The sequence below is a fragment of the Python bivittatus genome, unplaced genomic scaffold (genome assembly GCF_059951505.1).
Source record: "Python bivittatus isolate LINGU-HERP-01145 unplaced genomic scaffold, Pbiv_v1 ctg000040_np1212, whole genome shotgun sequence".
Classification (NCBI taxonomy): domain Eukaryota; kingdom Metazoa; phylum Chordata; class Lepidosauria; order Squamata; family Pythonidae; genus Python; species Python bivittatus.
In genome coordinates this window covers 1467432-1489190 of record NW_028277032.1, presented here as the reverse complement: position 1 = coordinate 1489190, position 21759 = coordinate 1467432, and the positions used below count along the sequence as shown (strand labels likewise).

At 43.0% G+C, this 21759-nt stretch overlaps 1 protein-coding gene across 6 annotated transcripts in view; it reads left to right on the top strand.

Moving 5' to 3' along the window:
* The window catches only part of COL16A1 (collagen type XVI alpha 1 chain), a 168723-nt gene that overhangs the window by 77341 nt on the left and 69623 nt on the right, over nt 1-21759 (top strand). For all 6 annotated transcript variants that reach the window (XM_088153479.1, XM_088153471.1, XM_088153467.1 and 3 more), the window contains exons 11-23: nt 4021-4047; nt 4945-5007; nt 5508-5549; nt 5650-5694; nt 12912-12947; nt 13460-13522; nt 14101-14145; nt 14228-14323; nt 15950-15988; nt 16128-16172; nt 18496-18531; nt 20054-20164; nt 20318-20353. In XM_088153479.1, coding sequence (XP_088009605.1) covers nt 4021-4047; nt 4945-5007; nt 5508-5549; nt 5650-5694; nt 12912-12947; nt 13460-13522; nt 14101-14145; nt 14228-14323; nt 15950-15988; nt 16128-16172; nt 18496-18531; nt 20054-20164; nt 20318-20353 — 684 coding nt within the window. The remainder of the gene's footprint in view (nt 1-4020; nt 4048-4944; nt 5008-5507; nt 5550-5649; nt 5695-12911; nt 12948-13459; nt 13523-14100; nt 14146-14227; nt 14324-15949; nt 15989-16127; nt 16173-18495; nt 18532-20053; nt 20165-20317; nt 20354-21759) is intronic.

Below are 21759 nucleotides of genomic sequence, written 5' to 3'. Positions count from 1 at the left end.
ACCATCTCATCCTCTGCCGTCCCCTTCCCCTTTTGCCTTCAATCTTTCCCAGCATCAGGGTCTTTTCCATCAGGTTTCTTTCTAAGGCTCTCTAAATTGGAGGTAGGGATTGCAGGCAGAAATTAGGAGCAAAATATGCACGGTACCTTTTGCATGCAAGTCTCTGTTTCAATCCTTGACATTTTCAGGTAAGTTGGAAAATATTTTTACCCAATATTGTAGAGAGCTGCTGCTGGCCAACAGAGAGAGATCATCCTTGATAGAAGAGCCCCAAAGTTTTGTATAACAATAATAATAACAATTATTAACAAGAGGATCCTGGTCTTATCCAATATTTTATAATTTCGGAAGCCACCTAGAGGCAATGGAATCAGGCAGTTTCTACATTTGCTAAACAAACAACCCAAAAGTCTAGATGTTCTGCAAATAATTCCTCCCTTTGTCAGGCACTTTCACTGCAACATTTCTACCTGCTGAGCAGTTTTGCAGTCCCAGGCAAACGAGAGCTTTCACAAGCCATTTAGTGGGCAACTCCTGGCCAGTTGCACATGGCTTCTAGATTGCACGGTGAACTGTGTCTCTCTGCCATCTTGGAATCAAATCCTCTGCTCCAAGTGTTCTCTCCCAGCTCTTCAGCTCACTCATTTCTCACATCATCCCCATTTCTTATTAACAGAGCAAAATGAGACAGTTGATTTGGGCATTTTGTCAATTGTTTTGAGTTTGGTTGCTTCTGGGCACACATCCAAAGTGTTAGGAAGCAGCAAGAGGCGGAAAGTCTCCTTATATCTCCTTCTCTGTTATGAAAGAGAGCCTTTCTGCATGTGGGAATGTCTGGAAGGGATGGAGGAGAGTATCAGTTGGAGTACTTGCTTCTGTTGTCCCAGCAACCCCAGCCCCAGAATTGCTCCTCTGCTAATGAAAGGAGAGAAGGTGGAAGGAGCAGAACCGTTCCCAGCCACTGCACCAGGCATCTTGGAGTATGCTCTGTTGCTTTCTCCCCTATTTATTTCTTTCATTTGTAACAAAAAATAGCCCACGCTTAAGATCCACACCCACCCTTCCAGGTGACCAAGAACGATTCAAGTCAGTACTAAGTTAAAATGATTTTTAAAAGAGAGCGGGTAAGAAAAGAGAGTTGACTGTCCTTGTCTACACTTGGAGGCTAAGCAGGATCAGATCTTATTTACAAGGAAGCCCAATGCAGGACGCTACACTGGGAAGTCAAAAAAATCTTGATGGCGGTAGTGGCAAGCCCTTTTGCATCCGTGAAGTCAGCTGGAGATTAGTGATGTCAGAGGAGATGTCGTGAACTCAGAAGAGACTTGGATGATTAAAGATGGTAAAGTTAGTAAAAGTGGATTAACTCAGGCAGAAGCGGCAGACAATGCGTTCAATAACATGTTGTACTATTTGTGAAGGGAATGTCTTCCTGAAGCGACACGTTTTGATCCATCAGTGAAAGGCCAGAGAGAAAAGGCTGCTAAACTGGCTTCCAGGGCAGGGAGTTCCGTGGTCTTAAAGCAGTGTTGTCCAAACTTGGCCACTTTAAGATGAGTGGACTTCAACTTCCAGAATTCCCCAGCCAGCATGGCTGGCTGGGGAATTCTGGGAATTGAAGTCCACTCATCTTAAAGTGGCCAAGTTTGGACAACACTGTCTTAAAGGCAGCCCCTGGGAAAACCCTTGTTCTTATCCCAGTGAAACCCAACTCTGCCATAAAAGGATGTAGAGGAGAGCTTCTCCATCAGGAATTGGGGTTCGAGCTGATATGAGAGGAGGCAGTTCTGAAGGCCTCCTGGACACCAGCCCATTTTCAACTAACATCCTTAGGTGGGGTCACTGCCCTCCCAAAGAAAACCCAACAAAGTAAGCCAGATGGGGATCTGACAAGACAGGCGCTTTCTGGAAGTATGTCTGTATGTACAGTGAATGGATTGTCTTGTGGAAGTCTCCAGCAACGTCCCTTACTTGCAAATTGCTGCTGATCTTTTCTCATTCGGTCTGCCAAGGTATCCCCAAAGTTTTACACGTACCTGGAAACAAAGTGGGAAGCAGGGGACCCTCACTGGACGGGTATTGTGCATTGTCTCTGCAAGCCCACCAACATTTTCCTTGCTGTGTCCGGGATGAATTGCAGTTTTCTAAGGATTTTCACAGATAACTCCAAGGAGCTAAGGATAAAGATTCCTGGTGACTTGAGTTCTGTAGTTTTCTTAGCAAAAAGACAGAGGTTTTCATTATCATTGCCTTCCAGCATTTTTTTTAACTTTTCAACTAACCTGCGTTCCTGTCCTCCTCCCATACCTTCCTCCTCCCCCCCAAATAGAGCCCATAGTAACTTCTGACAGGGACTTCTGCATTCATCTTCTCAGCAGCCAATTTCCATGGGTGCATTCTCAACCTCCCAAGCCGAGGCACGGGGCCACTTTCACTTCAGCGTCTGAGTATTTTCTTCTGTCTTGGCTGGTGCTTTGTTTGCCTAGGGGACTGTCTGGTTGCCAAGAGCGCCTGCTATGGGTTGTGAATCCAGGGCAAGAAGGGAGTCCACCCAGCCACCCCTCTCCCAGGACTAATTTGAGGCTAAAAGAGGAAACTGCAGCAGGATCAGACAGCTGTGCTGAAATGTCAGACTGAGTAACAAAAAGGGCTGAGATGAGCAGCGAGTGATTTCATCTTAAATCACCCCAGCTGATACTTCTCTAAACTCTCCCGCTAGGACACTAGGACCAACAGCTGACTTTGGGGTACAGAGCATTCTTGGTGGGGTGGATGCTAGAGCAAGGACAGAGAATCCCATCCACCCGCCCCAGAACGTCTTGCTGGATTTGGCAAGGGTAGCAAAACTGAAAGTCTGCATCTTTTTAACCATTACTGTTCCCTTCATGCACGCTCAGCGAATGCATGAAGCTGCCAAGTTTCATCCTGCTTAAATTGATCAGTCAACCACAAACCTCCCAGAAATGAAATAAAAGAGCTGATTTTTTTCTTTCACCCTATCTTCCTCTATTTTCAGCCCTATCATCCCCCTGCAGTTCTTGGAAACTGAAAAATGTTCTGCCCTAGCCTGCAAACATTATTCTTTTTCATTTCCTGTTTCCCAAGAGTATCCTTGTTCACTGCAAATTCAACATGAGCCGGTAGGGCGATGCAACTGCTAAAAAGGCAAATACTATTTTGGGGTGCATTAACAGAAGCACAGAGTCCAGATGGTGGGAAGTAATCATTCTCCTCTACTCTATTGTGGTCTGGCTCCCTTTAGAGTATCATGTTCAGTTGTAGGCACCGACATTCGAAAAGGATAGTGACAAACTGGATCAAGTTTAGAGAAAGGCCGAGAAAGATGTGAAGGATCTGGAATCCAAGCCTATGAAGAATGGGGAAAGGAAATTAAACTGTTCAGCTCACAGAAGAGATGAAGGACAGGAGATATGGAGCAGGCTTCAAATATCTGAAGGGTTATCACACAGAAGGAGGAGCAGATTGATTCTCTTTTGCCCAGAGGGCAGGACCAGAATCAGGGGATTAAAACTACCAGGAAGGAGGTCTAGGCTAGAAATCAGGAGGAACTTCCTGACTGTATGGGCTTTCAGTCTGTGAAACAGGCAGATGAGCTCTCCTTCACAAGAGGTCTTCTAGTAGAGGCTGGTTATCTGTCAGATGCTCTCATGGGCCCTGCACTACCCCAGGGAATGGACCAGGGATCCTCAACCTTCTCTTTGAACATTATGATTCTTTGGAATCCATATGTTGCATGCATGCTATATTTCTTTGGTACTGATTGAAAGGCACTCTTCATATGTGCAGAAGCCCTGCCATGTATTGCAGCAGTACAGATTCCAAAGCTGAGCGCTTGCTTTGGGATGAGCCCTGGAGTTCAGAATCAACATTGCTAAGTTATGTAGCCCTTGACAAATTTAATGTTTTATCTATGATAAATGTGTGCTTCTCCCACTCAGCCAGTTGGCTTGCTCTTGGACGTTTCCAGCTGATGCATTCATTTTGCCTTTTTCTTCACAGGCTACCCTGGGTCCTCCTGGTTTGAAGGTATGTCTCTCCCTCTTCTCTAGCATCTCAGCTGCTTGTGGCACCTGAATCCCACTGTCCTCCTGAATTTCTCTTTCTGTCCCATGCAAAAACCAGACCACCATCCCCAAAGCTGCTATTTTCCATTTCCTTTTCTGATTTTCCCTGATTAGATTTTTTTGCTTGGTAAATACAAGCTAGCAAATATGCAAGTTCCATTACCTCAAACAGTTCCAGAATCTTTCCAGATTGGTTCCAAAATCAATAATGTTTCCCATGAGCTTAAATAGATTAAAACGCTTTCCCCAACTTTAATAAACATATTGTTTCGCCATTATTGCTAATCTTGCAGATCTTCCAGGCACACTTACGTAATTTGACAATACTTTAATTTTGTACATTTACAGTAATTTCAGGAGGGGGGGGGGATTGTGTGTTTTATGCAGTTATGCTCTTTGATATACCCATAAACATTGATGCTGCCATTGTTAGAACATCAGCTAAGTGTGCAATCAATTTTCAGGGCAGCAACCCAGACCGACGTGGGTGGAGACCCTGGCTCCTTCCTCACCGGACTGGCCTCTCCTCCCACCATTCTATCTCCTTCCGTCTCCACCACACCTGCCCCATCCTCCTCCTCTTCCTGACTCCCAACCCTACTTCCCTATTCAGGTATCAGGGAAAGGTGAAGAAGAGCAAGTGTGATCATGTGGCTTCAAGGACATGCTAAGATGGTTGACCAAATGGGATAAAGCTGCACGCAGAGGTGCAGATGTTGACACTTTTCAGTGCCGAGATCCAGCTCAAGAAAGCCTCAGGGTTTATTTTGGACAGCTGTGAAAGGGAATTCTATGGACAGCTGCCCTGAGAATATTCCCTGGCCATCATTTTCTTAAACTCTATTCCTCTTCCCTGCAGGGTGGGAAAGGTGAACGGGGACCTCCAGGAGTGTACGGATCCAAAGGCGAGAAAGGTGATCGTGTAAGTAGGCCCTTTCTTAACCTTCGTGGGATACCTGTCTGCTTTCTGGCTGCAACTTCTCAGATAGGATCTGGGGATTGAAACAGATGCTGGTTTAATAGAATTGGAACCTTCAACTGTTGCAAGAAAGGTCCCAAGGGCTGGGAAAGAAATGAAAGCATCAGAAAACATAATTCATGATGAGCAGATGAATATTTCAGGGTCAGTCTTATCTGGAAGAAGGATGGCTAGCTCTTCAGTATCGCATTTTGGGAAAATGAGGTTCAAACGGCTCTCAGAGATCCCACTTTAATGAATTCATTAATAAATGAGCGCTAGACATTTGGCTTATTCAGTTTCCAAGACTCTGTATATTAACCCCTTACCTTCTTGACAGTAAGTCACTAATGAGTTTACCAATAAATCTTTCTTTCTGGAATCTTTCATTCCGGGCTTTAAATGGCTTGGCAACTGTCTCTTGATGTGTCCTAAGATTGTCTTATCTTCTGATCTCCTTCCAGGGTGCTGACTGTGTCCGGATCTCACCTGAAGCCCCATTACAGGTGAATCCCCTCATCTCTGGAGAGAATCATGAGGATTTGGCATGTTCTGCTTTTCCTCTTTTCCTTCTTTATCCTAACCTTTCCTTGTTTGTTTTTGAAGTGTGCCGAAGGCCCAAAAGGAGAAAAGGGAAACCAAGGAGAAAAGGTAGGCATGGATTTACCAAAACATGGGAAAACCAACAAAAAAAAAAGAAAAGTTGTATTTAAACCTCCCCCTGTTCTTTCTCTTCGCCTTAACAGGCCTCAGATCTTCACACTAATCCCTCTCTGCATTCCAACAGATTTTACTCAGGAAGGATTTGGTCAATATTAGCCTAAGATATTATGATTTATTTTAAAAACATAGTCTGCTTGTAAGGCAAGCCTTAACTCAGGGGAAAATATGAGGAAAAAAATCCCAAACTTTCTTTGGGTGATGTTGGCTCAGACATACCTGCAAAGATCAGCAGCGCTGAAAAATGGGCTGCAGAACATCGACAGTGTGTAACATGTGATGTTCCTGGAAAGGAAAAAAGGAGTCGTTTCACTCCAAATGTAGCCCTGGCATGGCAGATGAAACCCTCAGACCGGCAAAGATGCCTTCTGCGGCTGCTTCTTCCCAGTTTCTTTGCACCTTTTCTCCTTCCTTGACTCCTCCTTTTTCCCACCTAACCCAACAGCATCCATGGTTGTGTTCACACTGTCAGAAGGATGAGACCCCTTCTTTTTCTTTGTTCGTTTCCCAAGCCAGGATTTTAATGAAAATCACCAGAAAATCAGTGGAGGTCAAACATATTTATTCACCCAAAGTTGTTAGGTAGCTTTGGATGGGTGGCCACAAATGGACTGCCTTTACATCTCCCTTTTTATAGGAATTTTAGTTTAAAAATTTAGCCAATCATTATCAATGGAATGGAATGTGTTAGCTATTACAATGAACATCTTCCTCCAGTATAATCCTTCCTTCCTTTCATATTCTGATAAACAGATATTTCCTTATCTTAAAATTACGGCAAACTTCCTTATTTATAGTTAAACAGATGTCTCTTTATCTAGAGCTAAAACAATGGGCATTTTATCTTTCCTATATGTGTGTTTTTCTATACATAAGATATATGTCTTCCTTTATATAGATTTTGCTAACATGATATATTCACTTATTTATACTGACAGGAACCAGCATTACTATATTTCCTATACAATCTTTCCTTATTGTAAACATACAAGAAAAATACTCCAACACAATATACCTTTCACCTAATCACTAAACATTCTGGGTTTGCAGGATACATTGAGCCATAAACTACAGTATCCAAAAGACTGCTTTTGTAGAATATAGTAAAAGTCCCCCCCCCAAAAAAGTAACCAAAGTTAATCAAGATAGCTTGCAGAATGAATGAGCACCCAGCTTTGTAACTGATCTCATAGCATCTGTTGCATCAACAGAACCTGTTTGTGTGTTCTTTGCCTCTTACACACACATCCCTTCTCAGGCAGGACCCCTGTAGCCTGTTCTTCTCTTTCACAGCAGTCTAGGTGTCCTTTATTTAACCAAAAGGCCTTTAAGAAGAAGAATGACAGAGAGAATGATTGAAGGAGACACAACTTTGTCCAGTGCTATTGAACATAGGGCCCTCCTCGAGGGGGACCCTTTGATCTGCCCCCAGTGGTCCAATCTGCTGAAGATCAAAAAAATTACTAACAATATTTATAGTTCGCTCTATACCAGAGAGGCAACTGTCAGCCCTTCAAGGTCATTTAGACAAGAAGCACCAACCATGAGTATTATCATTGCCTTTATTGTAAGGTTACATTAACAGAGCCTTGCAAGTCTGAAAGTACCTCTCCCCTCCCTTACTTTTACTCTCCCAAACACTAGGGAGGGTCCCTTCTGAGACCTCCCCCTTTGTTTATCAGACCATTGTCTAGTCTCCTGTCTCCCAAGGTCATTCCCACATACCATTACGCCAACCTTGGCTGAGCTGGAAGAAACTAAACAGGTCTGAGCTGAGCAGAACTTGGATGAGAGACCACCGTAAAAGCCACAGCTAGAAGCTGGACTGGGAAGCTGAAAAGTCATTGTGGAAGAAGATAATGACAATTCCCTTATGAATTATTCCTAAGAATGACAATGGAATGAGTCCATAAAATCAGCAGGAGTGAGCTCGATTCAAAGGAAATTAAACTTTTACCTATTCTAGGAATTGCCATCATTTTGAAAGACAGAATCTTTAGTGGTCATTTTATTTGGTATGTGCTTCCATCCAAGTGCAGTACAAACCAACAATTAAACAGTCAAAATTGCAGCAGAGTGTAGGCCAGTATATACAATACAGCAATATAAGAAGGAAGGTTATATCAGAAGATCAGCCACAGCTAGGGCAAATGCAATGCAAATTGATGTAACCAGATAGGCCTGCTGTGTTTTCAACTGTCTGGGAACAGAGTGACAGGACCAGGACTGGAAGAGCCACGTCAAAGTTGTCTAAAGCAGTGTTCCTCAACCTTGGCAACTTTAAGATGTGTGGACTTCGACTCCCAGAATTCCCCAGCCAGTCAAAGTCCACACATCTTAAAGTTGCCAAGGTTGAGGAACACTGGTCTAAAGGAAGAATGAATCACATCAGGGACATCAGCGGTACGCGTGTGTGCATGTGAAAAGTCAAGGTGGCGGGTGCAATCTACAATCAATGCCCCACCCTCTTTTTGTGTGGACACATTAAAAAGGGGTGGGTCTTCAATTGCATGATTGCACCTGTCATCTTGACATTTTTGCCCCTCCCTCTCAGATACTGCTGATCCCACTGGGTTCAGCAAGATATTTATTTTTCTTTGTACCCTTGGAGATCCTTCTTCTCCCCTTTTCCTTCGCTGAATGCCTTCGACTTGTTTCAGTCAGGTCCTGCAGCAGGGAAGAATGAAACACCAGTTTCTTATACCTAGGTGCATTTTATGAAAATTGGGATAAGCAGAAAGCCATGGAAGAGCAGCTTATTTAATTTGCATTTCAATAGTTGCTTCTCTGCTGGTGTATTCAGGATGACATGTATAGAACCCTGGATTAATATCCTTGGGATTTGCACTGAGGGCCTTTTTGCATGACAGCAGTAATGCTACTCTCCAGAGTGAGAACAGGCAGAAAAGGAAGGTCTGTCTGCATGCTGGGGTTCTCATCTGCCTTTGGAAAGGAGCGGATTTGGGGTTCTGTAATTGGGAGAGCCTGAGGGAGGAGAGAAATATGGAGGAATCCCTCCTTGGGGGCCATATGCTGACCTCAGAAGACCCGCAGCTCTTCTGCTCTCAGTTCTCCAATTCCATGAGAGCCATCCTCTACTGCTTCCCACCTCCTTACTTCTTCTCCTGCCACCCTTGGCCAGAAATCCATCCCCCCTTCTCTTCTTCTTAGTTTTTCCCCCTTGGGGGCAGGCAAAGCAAGAAAGCCAAGGAAGGACAGGGGGGTCTTCTCATCCTTTCCTACAGGAGTACAAGCTGTAGATGGCTTCTCCCCACATAAAACACCCCCACTAGTGTGCCAAAGCTGGGTGGGTGGATGTGTTTTAAACACATCTCTACCAGCATATAAGACATTTGTTTAAAATGCACTTCTCTGGAAACTTTGACAGTGCAATGCTGGGGGATGGGGGGCATTCTAAACAGGGGTCTAACCATCTTCTGAAAGAAGAAAAGAAAAGCCATAGAAAGAAGAAAAGCTGGAGCAGTTCTTCCAGCCCCACAGTAACATGTCCAGCTAGCCAATTCAAGGGAGGTATAAGTCATCTTCCAGTGTGTTTTGATCATAAATCTCCTAATTCCCAGCTAGGAAAGCCAGTGGCAGTCCCAACACTTCAGGAAAGTGCCAGGGTAGGCTTTGTGGTGATAGTGGTTCCAATACTCCCAAATACCATCTCCCTTCCAGGACAGGTCCTTGGGCTCCCAGAAAAGACAGAACTATGGGGAAAGTTTTCCTTGAGGTTGTAAGTTTTTCCCTGGGCCCTACCACTTAATCTGGGTATAACTGAAGGCTGAAATTGGGGACTGAAGGGAGCATTCCTCATGTAATACTTACTGTTTAAATTGCAGAAGAATCATAACATGCCAGCCCCTTTCTGGTTGTCTCCCCTATTCTGAAGAATCTGAATAGGTATTCTATTTATCACCAGCAGTCTAAACTTCTGCTGTCTCTGCCATCCTATAATCTGATGGAACTTTGGCCTAGAAAACTGGTGGAGGACTCAGCATTGTCATCACACAGAAGAGGGAGTTTCTTTATTGCTCCGGAGGGCAGGACCTAGACCAAGACCAGAACCTGGGTGAAAACTACAAGAAGGGTGGTTCAGGAGAACATTCCTTACCGTACCAGCTGTCAGCCACTAGAACAGGCTGCCATGGGATGTGGCAAGTTTTCCTTTGCTGCAGGTCTTCAAACTGTCAGGCCTTCAAGGTAGACCACACTAGGAAACCAAAGTCATGCAGGCCAATACTACTCTTATTATAAAGTTATAGTAACAGAATCTCGCAAGTATGAATACACTTCCCCCCTCCCTCCCTTTGTTTTTGTGAGAACTAGGGAGGGTCTCACCTGATACATTTTCTCGGATTACAGTTCTGCCCTGGACTCAGATTTCTTTTCTCTGACCATTGTTTTGGTTGCAGTCCCTCAAGGCCATACCTTCTTCCCATTACATAAACAGATGCTGGGTGGTCATCTGTCAGAGATTCTGGTAGATTCTGCAATGAGCAGGGGGTTGGATTTGATGCCCTCACAATTCCCTTCCAACTCTATGGTTCTTGGCGTCTTTAGGAAAACTTCACTTTGCATCTGAATCCATGGGCCCTCTCTCTTTAGTTCAGCCTGACCTCAGCAGAGCAACGTCTGTCAAGTGCAGCCTCCACTTGGCAGATCCTCTGCAGAGACAGCTGCCTCAGCCAGTAAACTTCCTGTGACCTTCCTCACCCTGGACTGAGCTTTGTGCCCATCTGCTTGACACTTCATCATCGCCTCTGTGCTGTTTTGCAAAGATGCTGTTTTTGTTTCCAGCTAATTGGAACAAAGGCTAGGGAGACAGCTCACTGCACACAGCCAACGTTTGTATTGTGAATGATAAATATTTAGTTTCACGATTCCATAGCCAGGCCTATAAAGGCATTATAGCTCTTGTCTGTGACTGGCCAAATGTTTTCTGCTTTATGTGCACAAAGGCCAACCTAGAAATGTAACAAAACTTGTATTAACGCCGAAGATTTTGGCTGGTTGTCGCCAACCAATATTATTTAGCTGGATTTCCCCTTCCCTCTGACCTGGTCATCTTCTCCTCATTCCTCAGGACCTCTTCCTCTTTCACACCTCCTTTTCTTCTCCCCACAGCAACCAAATCATTGGAAGTAACCATTCTGCTTAGATGATCAATTGGCCAGACCTACCTGGGGTACTAGGCTTCCCATTTTAAGAAGATGAAGCTAGAAGGGCAATAAGGATGATCAGGAGATTGGAAGTCAAGTCAAGTTGTGGGAACTGAGTGTTTATCTTTGAAAGAAAAATGATGTAGTGTCAGACCTTCAAGATAGATCAGACCCAATGTCATGTAGGAATCTAATGCCACGTATCTTTTATTGTAAAGCTAAAGTAACAGAATCTTGCAAGTCTGAATGTGCTTCCCTCCTCCCTCCCTTTATCTTTGTGTGAACTAGGGAGGGTCTTGTGTGAGACGTTTACTCATGTTACATTCCTGCCCTGGACTCAGTCCTCATTTATCTGACCATTGTCTTAGTAGCAGCTGTTCCTCCTGTCCCTCAGGGCCATTCCCTCTTTTCTCTATATGTAGGGAGGCTTGGATCACATTTTTCTTAAGCACTGAGTGGAGTTACATCAAAGAAGGCCGTGATCTGCTCTCTATCATTCCAGACAGGCAGCACTTGACAACAGAACCAGTTATCCAGGTTTGCTTCTTCCCTAAGAGACAAATTAATTATAATTTGGCATACTGTAGCTTTTTGGCCCCAGCAGTCTCTACTTTGGCCTTGATAAAACCCTGGCTGCATTTAAGCAGAGAACACAGGACCAAGATAAGGCCAATGTCTCCCATCTCCACCATAATTCAATTTCCCCCTCCTCTTGGACATCCCTTGGGCATTAACACTTTACGTGCTCCACACAGGAGACATTCTGCAACCAATTTCCAGATACCCCCAAGAAGGTTGCCAAATGTTTATCAATGGCTATGGCTTGCAGAAGTTGTTTTGTGCTGTCTTTACACTATTAACTGTTTCGGGCCCGTCTTTCAACTTTTCATTTTTCACTTGTAAAAATGTATATGTACATATATTTTATCTGCAGTATTTGATGAGGATTGGTCTGGAATGTAAAGAAATAACCTGAGCCAGGTACCCAGAGATAGGGTGAGCTCCCCTTTGCTGGATCTCTTCAAGCAGAGGCTTTCTATTTGCCTGTCAGAAATGCTTTCACTGAAGTTCCTGCTGTAACCAAAGGCTTGGATTTGATGGTCTAAATCAGTGTTGTCCAAACTTGGCCACTTTAAGATGAGTGGACTTTAACTCCCAGAATTCCCAAGCCAGCATGGCTGGCTGGGGAAATCTGGGAGTTGAAGTCCACTCACCTTAAAGTGGCCAAGTTTGGACAACACTGGTCTAAATGATCCTTTCCAACTCTAGAGTTCACCAGTCCTCTCCATGCTCTCTCCTATGTCCTGGCTTCTTCTGTCTTTTCTCTTCCTGAGATATGCTTCCCACCCTCAGAACATCTTACTTATGGGCATCTAGAATCCATCTTTTTTATGACAAGAGGGCAGCTTTATGGCTAGCTTTTTTTCCCCACTGCCATTGTCACCATTTCCTTCAAAAGCCTCCTTAAACTCCACATGTTCAAAAAAGAGATTAAGACCAAAACAGAGCTGTAGAGTTGATATGCAATCCAATGTCCCTCTCACTGCTAGTTCAACCCCCAGACCACTAAAAAGGGAAAACATATGCAGATCCATCAGATGGCAAAACAGTTTATCAGGAAAATAATGTTGGGTGTTGGCCAACTCTCAGAGCTCATCTTCCGTCATGTTCTTTCAGTGGGTGAATTTTAGTTTCTGAAGACTCTACATATTTCATTCCATAGACTGTCTGTTCACATAAATAAATTGAGATCGCCACTCCAAATAACACATTTGTAAATCCCCAAGCCAGCATTCTTTTCCAATTTGGTGCTCTTTAGATATGGTGGACTTTGAATCCCAGAGCTCAAGCCAACACTTCTGGACAGTGGCTGTTTTAGAGATATAAAATTAATTCTTCATTGTATCTGGTTCTTAAGTTTTAGTATAGTTTAGACTATAAATTTCTACATTGCTAATTAATGAATACTTTTGTTGTTTCCAGGGGCTTCCAGGATTGATTGGATCTCTCGGGCAAAAGGCAAGTCTTCTAATTGGCTGTGCAAAGATTCAGTTTAGAGATTCAATTAGAAGGGGATACAACTGAGCCAAAGTTCAGAATCTGATCTGACATGATTCAAAGCTTCAAAACTAAATCACGACAGAGTTCCCAAATTGATTCAAAGCATCTGATTGGATTGAATTGACAATTTGCTCCCATCTGCACATCTCTGCTTCCCAGCTTTGGAGAATAAAGGTAGCAAGTTCAAGGGAAGGTGGTCCAAATTGTTTCCCGCACATTTCATGCCAGGCAGTTCTGCTACAGGAAGCGTGCCCTTCCCTTTTGAATGTAAATACATGATCATGGAAAGCATGATATGAGTAAGAATAGTGGTTCACTGTTCAGTTAACAAGTCCTAATACCAACTGCAGAAGTAGCAGTTCAGAGAACTATAGTTGGTGATGAAATTGTAAGCTGAGGGAACTTAAATTGTGGCTGAATTAAAACTGGATTGCCTACTAAATCCTGTCCTTCTTGGTTATTTTCCACAGGGGCAGAAGGGTGATAAAGGTGACTTTGGGCTTCAAGGCAGACCAGGCAGCCCTGGGCGAGATGTAAGTTGTACAACAGGCTGCTTTCTCTTTGCTGCCATGTCCTTCCTGCTGCTGCTGCTCCCTTGTTTTCCTGTTCTGTATAAGATGATGCTCAAAAGATGCTCTGAGAGTTATATCACTGCCCAACACCATTTTTACTGGGAACAGGAATTCACCCTTTTGTACCTTTGAGGTGTGGGGCAGAGCCAGGCTTTTTATTCTCAGTATTTACATATTCTCACATCCTATTCAGCTATGTTGCTATCCTGTACAGGTGGAATTGGGTCAAGGTAGCTGCATTAGAGGCCAAACGGTTGCATGACTTGAGGACGGTTGACCAAGCTGAGCCATATTCCACCAGTATGAAGAAATGTATGCCAGGCAATCAAAAGGCTTAATATTCCTGATCCCGCTTCCTACTCTTTTCCTAACTTAAAGGGAGAGCTGAGCACATGCAGGCTTAAGTAAGTCCCTGGTCTAAAATTTACCTTCAGCCTACAGAGTTCCAGATTCCATCTCAGAAGAGCCCGAAAGTGAATTGCATTAAGTGTAAAGAGGGCTTGTCTTCTAACAAACCCTGTTTTTTTGCTATTTTCTAGGGCCGACCTGGAGAGATATGTGTGATAGGACCCAAAGGCCAGAAGGTATTGTGCTAGTTGAAGATGGATGGGGGAGGGGGTATTCTTCTGATAGAGAAACATGACTAATGGCTGTGTTTTGTCTTAGGGGGACCCAGGTTTTGTTGGCCCCGAAGGGCTTGCTGGGGAACCAGGACCCCCTGGGTTGCCAGGTCCACCTGGAATTGGCCTTCCAGGAAAACCAGTAAGGATTATTTTCTGACTCACCACTACTATCCTTCTTGGAGGGTAAATCTTTAAAAGTAGAGTCTCCTTCAAATGAAACTTGACCCCTGGTGGCCCCTGATACATGAAATCTCCATGTATTTTTCTTGGGAACAGTAACTTGTCATTGCCTTCTTCTGTTTTCATGTCCCAGTCTAGTGTAGAACTCTGATATTCTCATAAGGATCTTCCATCCAAATACTGACCATGTTCAACCTGGCTAACCTTCTATGCACAGACTAGGTCAGCCAGATACTGCCACCTGCTGATACTTTCTGTACTAATACATTAAACCTATAATTCAGATAAGACCTAAACTACTTAGGACATGATGGGAACACCATGAAGAGCATCTTCTACAGCTCAGCTTATTTTTCCAATTCAAGTACATGGATGGAAGTTGGGGTGAAAGCAGATAAATTGCAGTAAGGGAGGGAAGAGCATTTAACCCTTCTCTACTTCATAATTCTGGCCTAAACATTCTATTTCCCCAAACTGCTGTTTCACCCTTTCAGAAGCAATACGTGTTCCTGGAGAATTATTTTTGGTTGAGAAAATGTGGACCTAGACTAAATTCAAAGAACGTTGAACTAAGATAAGCTAGCAAGAAGATTCCACTAATGAGTCTCCCCCATCATATCAAAATGTTGCTCTAGCTCTGGTGAAACTTTTCAAGGGCCCTGTAGGGTTTATCAAGATGATTAATTCTGGGGCTTCCGCAGAGAGAACAACAAACCTGGCTAGAAGCTAGAGGAGGAGGAGGAGGAGAAGGAGAAGGAGAAGGAGAAGGAGAAGGAGAAGGAGAAGGAGAAGGAGAAGGAGGAGGAGAAGGAGAAGGAGAAGGAGAAGGAGAAGGAGAAGGAGAAGGAGAAGGAGAAGGAGAAGGAGAAGGAGAAGGAGAAGGAGAAGGGAGATTTTCTTGGGAGCGATAATGGATAGATGACAGTTTCTGACTGAGCAGGAATTGTTGTCCAGTATTTATACCAAATCAGATCTCAAACCGTTCTTTGCAGTGCTGTCCTTTTAGAAGAGGAGACTTCTTTTTCTCTTAGCATTGGCCTCCTAGGGTCTGTTGGTGACAGATGCTTGTTTACATTCTTTGCATTTGTGCTTTTCCATTCAGATAATGCCACCAAATTGGGCTGGGATCTTCCAGAACCTGAGCCCTGACACTAATAGTGATGCTTCTGATAAAAATCCATTCTAAACTAAAGTTGAAGATTGGGCTGGAGGTTTAAAATGTGGAGTCCGTCCATTGCCTTTTCCTGTGTGAACTTTAGTGGCTGATGGATTGGAACTATATTGTGTTTAATGTTTTTGCCTGGGGTAGCATATATTTTGAATTTTGTTATAATCTCAGTCATCCATGATAGAGTTTTGATTTCCCTGTGGTGGACACACATGCTAACAGCTGGGGACAGCTGTTTTACTCCTGGGAAGAGGGCAACAAGCCAATGCACTTTTTGAAGTATCCCTTTGAAAGTTTTGCCACAATTCAGAACATACAGTAGATCTGGCGTTTTTTGTCAGATTGTGTTTCCTCTCAGTAATGGTGCCTTTGATGGCTCATTTCTGAACAACTTTAACAGTTTGGTTTTCATTTCAGGGCAATCCTGGTGGTCCCCCAGGTTTGAAAGGAGAGAAGGTATGTCATGAACATATAGAGCTTTGCAATCTTCGGTGGTCCTAATCTTGAAATGAATTTCATGTCTTTTGTTCTAGCAGTGTCACTGCTGAGCCAAACTCCACTGACATCAATCTTGTTCTCTGCCCTCTATTTCCAGGGGAGTTCAGGACCTCCAGGGGACAGTGGATCCACTGGGAAGCCAGTAAGTCCTTTCTCCAGCATACAGACCAATGAACCAAAGGACATAGCATCTATGGACCTTCAAATTGCATAGGAGAGGGGCTGTCATGGACTTCCATGCTCTTGACTGAGCTGCCTTTCCCAAGTCGTGTGACCACATAGAGATAACTGGGAAGCTGGATGATCCATTGATGAGTTTATCTTAAAACAGACATCTTCAGCCTGGCTCCCTCCAATTGTGATCATGTTTTTCCATGGCTTGAAATCCATTTCATCAAGCAGAATCAAGAGTTTTCTAGCTGTAGGGAACTAAACAAAAACAAGTTTAGGCTATAATCTTTGGCCATAGTTAAGAGGGCAGCTAGAAACAATTACTGGGAAATAACCCAGATATTCCTAGATTGATGAGCAGATTTGTGTACGTTGGCTGTGGTTATCCTGGTTATTAAACCCCTTTTCAGGATTTGCATAATACACTGAATTCTAACCATAAAAGTGGCTTTGGTTCACACTATGCTCTAAGCCACAAGAAAACTATTCACGATTTATCATATCCAAAGTTGGTGTATTGTGTACATATAACCACTGGATTTGTAACTGACCTAGTTAACTGACCTGTGTTTTGTGAATGCAGCCAGAGGATTTATTGGGGGTTTTCTAAATTAAAAAAAGTTGTTCCCAGTTGAGATGCAGGGACAGAAGAATCTCTTGGAAGAGTTTGACTTCATGTCATAGGTTGCCCTCAGACCATTACAATACTTGTTCCTCTGGAACTCTCCACTGTTGTAGGAAGATAAGAGTTGGTCTTTCTTGCAGATACACGCAACCCTAGTTTTGATGCACAGCAGCTTCTATAAAGAGTGAGAATCTGGCTCTATGTAAGCAAGGGTTAGATCCTGAGTTTCTTTCTCCCACCCTTTTTTTGTTGATGTTCTTCTTGCTGTTGTTTTCATGGGGTGGTGGTGGTATTTATTTAAACTGAAGAAGAAATAAAAGAAATAAAACAATAGGGAAAAAAGAACAAAACTAGAGACAGTTGTTTTCATTCTGTTTTGTAGATGATAGATAATAGACAGATAGATAGATAGATAGATAGATAGATAGATAGATAGATAGATAGATAGATAGATAGATAGATATCCTTTCTCTTCCTTTCTCTCTCTCTCTTTGTGTATTATACTCATACTCGTATAAAAGTATCTACAAGTTTTACACAACAGCTTCAGTAAAGGCTCACCTTTTTTCTACATCTGGAAGTGTATTTCATCTATATTTGCTTTTCCTTTTGGGGAAATGTGGGCTCCAAAGCCCCCAGTATGTACTGAGTGTGCCAATGCATATAGTGTATGCAATTTCTCTTCCTATGTTTACTTCTGGCATATTTTTCCTATGAAGGAAAGGCATATAAATGCCAGTCATGTCCTGTTATTTTGTGTTCTGGGTATGTGTCCTCTAGCAGCTTTTCCTTGGGAACCAGTCCCACTCCACTGCTGTCTGTTTTCACATTTTCCTGGTAGACATTGCAATCTGAGAAAGACTTGACTTGAATCCTTTCCTTGTCAGCTCTTGTTCCTCATGTTTAGCTGTGGACAGCGAATGTTGTGGGAAACTGGAAGCATTTGCTCTCTCCTCCCCACCAGCTGCTTTCATTAAGAGATGTTTTTATGTCTTTTATGTGTGTCCATCATAATGTCCAGGAAGTGAACTTTGTGCAAAGGCTAGTCTAGGTCCTAGTTCATATGGAGCTAAAAAATATTGGTCCTACGAATACTTTGTGACTCTGCATGATAAAGAGGCCATCAAGTTATTTGGAGTAAAGAAAGTGTTCTTCTGAGATTGCTCTCCACCAGTGAAGCTCACTTGGCATTTGGCTTCAATATCAGGCAAAGAAATTACACACACACATACACCCCATTTTGTTGTTGATTATTACATGCCTATTTCTGACAACTGAGTATATAATGAAGGACAGTAAGGTAATGAAAGTTTTATGTACATTCTCAAATAAATCTTTTTTGTAGAATTAGGTGAATACCTAAGAGGTCATTTGATGAGGCTGTAATAAAAAAAACGTAGAGGACAGCACCCTCCAACTATGATCCTGGGAGCAGGGCAGACACCAAAAGAGTCTCACCATCCTACTTTTCTCCCTGTATTCATCTTCTGTTGAGATGAAGTTCCTCTGAACTTAATGAGTCTGACCTTGAGGGAGGTGGTGGGACTGCAAGTAGGTTCAGAAAGTGAATTGCCACCGTTTTCATATCTCTGTGCACATGAGGTATAGCTAGGAGATGGTCTTACTAGCATTTCATTGGCAAAATTAAATAATTCCCCTTTCTCTGCAGGGCAAACCAGGGAACCCTGGCTGGAAAGGTGAAAAGGTGAGTATAAAGAAGTCAGGATCAAGACAGAGCTTCAGAGGGGCAAAGAGGAAATCGACAGGTCTGCCGTTGTGAGTCCAATAGCATTAGAAGCAAATGGGGACCACTGAGAAATGGTGGGTGCGTTTCTCTGAGAAACAGGATGCAAAACTAGATAGACCTCTGTCTCATCCCTTGATCTTTTCTGAGGTCCTTAGGGATCTGCACCATCTGGAAAAGCACCAAAGTTTGCAGAAGTGTAACTTCATGCTAAGAAACCAAATCTAAAGGGGGTGTCCCTCTTCCCCATTAGAACTGAGCAAGTTCAGTAACCATAAAATGTTGAATGGTAAGTGGAAAAGAACATTTGAAAGGGAGAAAAGGGGACGGAGGATTCATAACGGAGCATCTCGGTTCATTGGTTGAAAACCTAACCTTCCTGTTGCAGGGTAATGATACAGGAGTTTGGAGGTCCAACGTGTTCCCTCTAACCTCAAACCTGGATGCTTCAGTGCTATCCATTTGCAGTTTAAAGAAAAGCAGCCTAAAATATGCCACACCCAAAAAGAGTGCTTTAGGAACACAGAAGTATATATGTTTGTAAATCAAAACAATTTATTTTTCTAAAAAAATCCAAATCGTTTTTATAAAGTATGAATTCCCCACTTTGGAAACTTCCCCTTCACCTCTTTAGATAGGAGAGGCTTCTGTTTAAGGCTATCTGGGCTTTTGAACTGGACTACTCCTTGCTGGGCCTGGCAAGGTATTGCAAGACTTTGCTCTAAATATCTAGTTGGGCAGGTTGGTCTACAGAGCAAGGCTGTCCTATGTATATATGCACCATATATTTGTCTCCTTCCAACAGAGCTCAGCTCTGTTTTAGTTTTCTGGCTAACAATATGGACATGGTTTGCCATCACTTTCTTCTGGGTTGTTTCTCAACTTCCCAGTCTAATGTCCAGGCCTGGAATTCTCCAGAAATTCCTCAAGCCCATACAAGATTAGCCAGGTGTTTCACACTGCTGGAACATCCAAAGAATATTATCAGTAAGGCTGACCCATCACATGAAGTGTGCTTTTTCATGGTGTTTAATCAGCGCAGAGAGCTGCACCATGCCAAAACTACGTAGCTGTGCATGTGAACATTGGTACCTGAAGAGATGGCAAAGGGGGACAAACAATGAACCATGACATCACAATGCAAAATCTACCCCTTTGGTATTTACCTTGGGATGGAACAAAAATAGGCAATGGGCAGAGCTTGTATTGTGATGTTGCAACACGTATCCAAGGCCTCAGCTTGTTGCGGGTGCCCCTGCGCGTGATTACTGCAAATGGATGGAAACAACAAATGGTTTCCATCCATTTCCCTCCATGTAGCAAAGGTAGGAATAGAGGATGTGCTAAAAAGTGGGTCATAGTTTGTGTTAGTACTTTTGTTGATTTGGGGAGGGGGCGAGATCTGTTTCCTTTGCCTGATGGCCTTGGTTTGGGGTTCCTTTGTGCTCCTCTTCCTCAGTGCATCTTGGCTTTTTCCCAACAGGGTGATCCATGTGAAGTCTGCCCCACTATTTCTGAAGGAAACCAAATCAGCCTCCCTGGGAAACCAGGAGCCAAGGGGGAACCTGGACCACCTGGGAAACCAGGCAAATCAGTGAGTCCTCTTTATGGAATGTTTTCTTCTTTGAGGTTGTGGGGGAGAAGCCATCAAGATGCTCTTGGAAAAGGGGAATTTGCATGGCTGATTAGCTAATGGAAATCAGTTCTGGGGACTTCCATTGGTTCTCCTTTCTCTTGTCTTTTGCAGGATAAACCTGGGCCTCCAGGAGTCAAAGGCAACAGGGTAAGCATTGGATTCAGCTTTTGTGAGGAAGGGAGGCCAAGCAGAAGGTAGACAGAAAGGAAAGGAAAGATTAGAGGTGTCATGGCAAACTGAAATCCCCAAATTTAGTCTCTTGACTCTGGTAGTTCCGGTTTTAAAAGTATGGGAAAGACCTCAGCCAATCCTGGACTAGAACAGACCAGACCCTTGACTCTGATTTAGGTTGGGAGATGAATTGGGTTAGTTAACATTCAAATGGGTACTTATCAAAATCCATCTTTTCAGCCCAAGACACAAAGCAGAAGTCATGTTCACTTTTTTTTTTTAAATCACAATGCACATTTTCAATTTAAAAATTATACGTTAAGGGAAAGTCTGCATAAAAATGCATATGTTTAAAAAATAATGCACAAATATGCATTATACTAGGGAAATGAATTGCATTTACCTAATCTTAGTAAAAAAGAGTTATGTGAAAGTGTCAGTGGACCAAAGCCATGAAAGATAGCAGAGGTCAATATTTCTGGGCTCAGCTTGGCATATGGAAGATTGTGACTTAGAATTTAAAAGGAGCAAATAGTAACAAGCACGAACTGAGAAACAAATATAGATAAATACATTTATGTATTTATTTGTGTGTCTTTGAAACAAAGAGAAAGGAGTTGAAATTAATAGTTCAGAAGAAAGGTGGCCTGATCTTGTGGTGTACAGATGATGAATCCATGCAGGGAATTTACTGACATATATTTTAGCCTTTATGTTTAATTATGAATGGAAGGGCTAAAATGTATGTCAGTAGGTATGAATTAGTGGCTTTTTGGTTATTATGGATGCATATGAAAGTAGAAATCGATAGATTGCTAATCACGGCACGTTACGCTCCAGTGAAGAGTAATAATGGAAGAACCGGAGATGGCTTTTGGGGGGAAAACTGTGCAACATTCTGAATGTATGTGATCCAGGGGGAAAAATTATTCATCTCAGTGACTTGCATGGATGGCGAGGAATGAGATGAGACCGAACAGAAAAAGTGATTGGGCCATTAGGGGACCCAATAATGAAAGACCAAGGTGAATGTTTGGTGTTGGTTTCAGAGACATGCTTTCAGCGTAAGTCTCCATGCATACCCTTGGCAAAGGAATAGCGGTAAATCTGAAAGAAGGACTGGTTTAATTTTTTTATTGTTATTTGTTTATTATACAGAAATAAAGATAAATAAGTGCCGCAAAACAGGAAGAAAATAATATATCGTTGTATATGAATATTCACGTACACCAAGCATTAAACCTTGATCACACAGAATCATATTGATAATTTTCTCATTACTTTGATGAAAAGTAATGAGCTCTCCTTCAGCAGAGAGCTAATGCGGGTCGTTTACCCCAGACAGGAGCGCCTGCTGGGAATGGCAATGGGGTGGGTGGGTG